Source organism: Poecilia formosa, unplaced genomic scaffold (assembly GCF_000485575.1).
Source record: "Poecilia formosa unplaced genomic scaffold, Poecilia_formosa-5.1.2 Scaffold617, whole genome shotgun sequence".
NCBI classification, from domain to species: domain Eukaryota; kingdom Metazoa; phylum Chordata; class Actinopteri; order Cyprinodontiformes; family Poeciliidae; genus Poecilia; species Poecilia formosa.
The window spans coordinates 9857-13618 of record NW_006800556.1 but is presented as its reverse complement, the minus strand read 5'-3'; the positions used below and the strand labels follow the sequence as shown (position 1 = coordinate 13618).

Genomic DNA, 3762 nt, shown 5'->3' with positions numbered 1-3762 from the left:
CCATCCATCCATCCATCCATCCATCCATCCACCCAACCATCCATCCAACCATCCATCCATCCATCCATCCACCCAACCATCCATCCATCCATCCACCCAACCATCCATCCATCCATCCACCTGTCTCACCAGCTCTTAAGCTGCAGGACATTTTTAGAACCTTTTTAAAGCCCTGGTACTGACCCGGTCCAGCCTGGTCCATTTCTGTCTGGTTGGATGAGTGAAATTTGTCGTCAATGAAGATGGGAAAAAAAAGAGAAGATTTTCTCTCGTCTGCAGCAGCAGACAGACTTTGTTTCTTCTTCTACTGTTTTAAGTCGCTCTGCCCTTCTACTCTCCTCTCCAGTCCTCCGTCTGTCAGCAGATGTTTGATGATAAACCAATCAGAGTGTTTGGGTTCCTCTGCTGCAGCTCAGAGGAACCGTCTGTTCTCTAACAGGAGTTTCCTGTTAGCTTTTCTGCTCACATCAACAGTTTAGCACCTTCTTATGTGGAGTTACCTCCTGGAGCAGGTTCTGTTTCCTGGTTCTGTGTGTCTGGGCCTCTGGTGGCCGTCCAGAACCAGTGTTTCCTTCTCTATTTCCTTCCCGTTTCTCTCCTGCCTGATGTTTTCAGCTAAGCAGTTGTCCTGACAGCTAGCCTGCGTGCTAATGCTCTTCTTCTTCTGCTGCTGTCCCCCACTGCACGCTAGCCCGGAGCCGCATCCCGCGCCCCAGCATGAGTCAGGGCTGCAGCCGCGACACCAGTCGCGAGAGCAGCCGCGACACCAGCCCCGCTCGGGGCTTCGCTCCTCTGGGTGAGTACGGCCTGGTTCCTCAGGGTCGCTGCTGCCTTTCCAACGTTTTACTTAGAACGAATCCTGGTCAATCAGCAGCAAACTGACTACTGTTGAATGAATTAAAACACAACCAGAAGCTGTGGCTGGAAGGCTCCATGCTGCTGCTTTTAGCTCCGCTCATCACCTTCATCAGCCTGGGAAGGGTCAAAGGTCATCCCCACACCGTCTGGAATCTGTTCTATAAACATTATTCCCAATGTAATAACAATAATGATAAATTACAATAAAAAATTATATAAGAAAAAAAGTCTAAAACAAAATTAATGAAAATTACATTTTAATTTATTTTTTTTTAATATAAATTATTACATTTAAAATTTTCAATTGGAATTAAAGAAAATAATAAAATTAAAACATTAAAAAAGGTTATTATTCCCAAGAGGAAAACATCTCAAGGTCACAGCTCCATCTCAGGCTGAGTTAGCAGGTCAAAGGTCATGACTCTGAACCAGTCTGACTGCTTGGGAGGGTTCCTGGAGAAAACCTCTTCTCTAGAACCAACATGGCCGCCGGACCGAGGTTAGCGGAGCAGAGACTTCTGTGATGCTGGACCAGAACCAGACCCAGCAATCAGTGAGGCACGGTGGTGGAGGAGTGATGATGTGGGCTTCCAGTGGAGCAGGCTGTCTTGTCTGAGTAAAACCTTAGAAATAAAAGCTGCAGTAGCTTTTTTTACCATGACTCCACCTACTTCCTGTTTCCTGCTTCCTGTTTCCTGATGCTGAGTGTCTGGGTTTAGAGGAGCTACTGAAGATGGTCTGGATGTGTCTGTAGTAGTTGTGCTGGTCACTGAGGACTGGAGGGTCAAAGGTTAAATGTGAGTGGCTCTGGGGCCTGGTCCTCTGCTGTCATATTTAACCCAGAGGCCAACTGGGCAAACTGGACCCAGTAGTTCTGATCCAGTAGTGACTTCCTGGTTCTCTCGCAGCCTCCAGACGCCACTCCCGTTCCACCAGCGCTCTGTCCTCAGCAGAACCCCACGGCCAGTCAGGTGACCTGCATGTTCCCAGTCCTCCCAGCGTGAGCTGGAGTGGTCCACCAGTCTGCTTCTGTTGTCGTTCCTCATGGCTGCAGCCAGAACCCATCAGATTTCAGTCTTTACTCCAGCATGGCAGGTTTTTCTTTAGTTGTCATGGAAAACATGTAGTTTTGGTTCCAGGAAGGTTCTGGTTCCAATCCACATTTCACACAGAAAGTGACGTTTTTCTGTTCCTTGTGTTTTCAGCCTGATTGTTTCAGTTTTCATCCCTTAATGAGACTCTGAACATCTGGTGCATGTTTCTGTTTCTTCTTCTTCTGTTGAGTTCCTCTGCTTGTTGTGCGCTGATGATTAAACCAAAGAAGAAGAAGGTAAGTCTCAGGCAGCCGGTTCCCTTCATTAATCGGCGGTCCGTCTTGTTTTTGTAGATCGATACAGTCTGACCCACCAAGCCAGGATTTCTGCGTCGGTGAACGCCATGCGGGTCCTGAACACCGGCACCGAGGTGGAGGCGGCTGTGGCCGACGCTCTGGTGAGTGACTTCCTGCTTCCACGCCACAATCCTTCAGAACAGCGGGGGAAAGTTGGAGAAAAGGTCCTTGACAGTTTGGGTTTGTGCTCCTCTTCCTTCTGGCGTGTTGCTTGCAGCTGCTGGGAGACTCCAGGAACAAGGTAGACAGATGTGTCCCGCTGTCTGTGTTCACTCCATCGCCAGCCTGTCTGTCTCACTGCCTCCTTTACTTCCTCCGGTTTCTGTCTCGTTTCTGCTCCAGAGCCTCGCCTGCCTCTGAGTTGAAAACAGATTGTTTCACAGATCAGGACTGAATCACATCAAAGCTCTGCATGTGTCTTAACCTCCATCCCTGGTCGCTGAGCTCTCATTCCTGCATGACGCTGCATGAACGTTTCCCTCTCCGCTGCAGAGGAAGCCATTGCGGCGGCGCTACGAGTCTCCTGGGATGTACTCTGATGATGACGCCAACAGCGACGCGTCCAGCGCCTGCTCAGAGCGCTCCTACAGCTCCAGGAACGGAGGCATCCCCCACTACCTGCGGCAAACTGAGGACGTGGCTGAGGTGTTGAACCACTGCGCCAGCTCCAACTGGTCCGAGAGGAAGGAGGGCCTGCTGGGCCTGCAGAACCTGCTGAAGAGCCAAAGGATCCTCAGGTGGGAGCCTGTCAGGGAGGGTTAGTAAAGTCCTTGCACCTTCTGCTACTGGGAGTTATTTGAAGGAAACACAGAGCTCCCATAATATGTTGATGACTGTCAGATGCAGTCCCCCTTCAGCAGCCAGATGCTCTCCCCATTCAGGCTCTTCTCAACTGTCTTGAGGAAATTCAAAACATCTTGAATTTTAACAAACTGGAAGCTGAAGTGGTTTTATTCAATCCCAGTCAAATGGCAGATCCTCATTGTACCGACCTCTTTCTGTTGTCACCAACTTCCAGGTTAGATACACGATGGCTGTAATAACCGCATAAATGCTGTGGAAAGATCATCACTTTAAATCTCAGACATTTTTCCAAGGAATGACTAAGGCTGCATCATCACCACCAGCCCTGTTGAGTCCACTGTAACCCGACTCCGCTCCGCAGTAACCCGACTCCGCTCCGCTGTAACCCGACTCCGCTCCGCAGTAACCCGGCTCCGCTCCGCTGTAACCCGACTCCGCTCCGCTGTAACCCGACTCCGCTCCGCAGTAACCCGACTCCGCTCCGCTGTAACCCGACTCCGCTCCGCTGTAACCCGACTCCGGTCCGCTGTAACCCGACTCCGCTCCGCTGTAACCCGACTCCGCTCCGCAGTAACCCGACTCCGCTCCGCTGTAACCCGACTCCGCTCCGCTGTAACCCGACTCCGGTCCGCTGTAACCCGACTCCGCTCCGCAGTAACCCGACTCCGGTCCGCTGTAACCCGACTCCGGTCCGCTGTAACCCGACTCCG

At 51.1% G+C, this 3762-nt stretch overlaps 1 protein-coding gene across 1 annotated transcript in view; it reads left to right on the top strand.

The window, feature by feature from the left end:
• Positions 1–3762, top strand: part of LOC103130234 (CLIP-associating protein 1-like) — a 78304-nt gene that overhangs the window by 64724 nt on the left and 9818 nt on the right. Inside the window, exons 24-28 of the mRNA XM_016665762.1 lie at positions 653–796; positions 1767–1829; positions 2246–2349; positions 2466–2489; positions 2741–2985. Coding sequence (XP_016521248.1) covers positions 653–796; positions 1767–1829; positions 2246–2349; positions 2466–2489; positions 2741–2985 — 580 coding nt within the window. The remainder of the gene's footprint in view (positions 1–652; positions 797–1766; positions 1830–2245; positions 2350–2465; positions 2490–2740; positions 2986–3762) is intronic.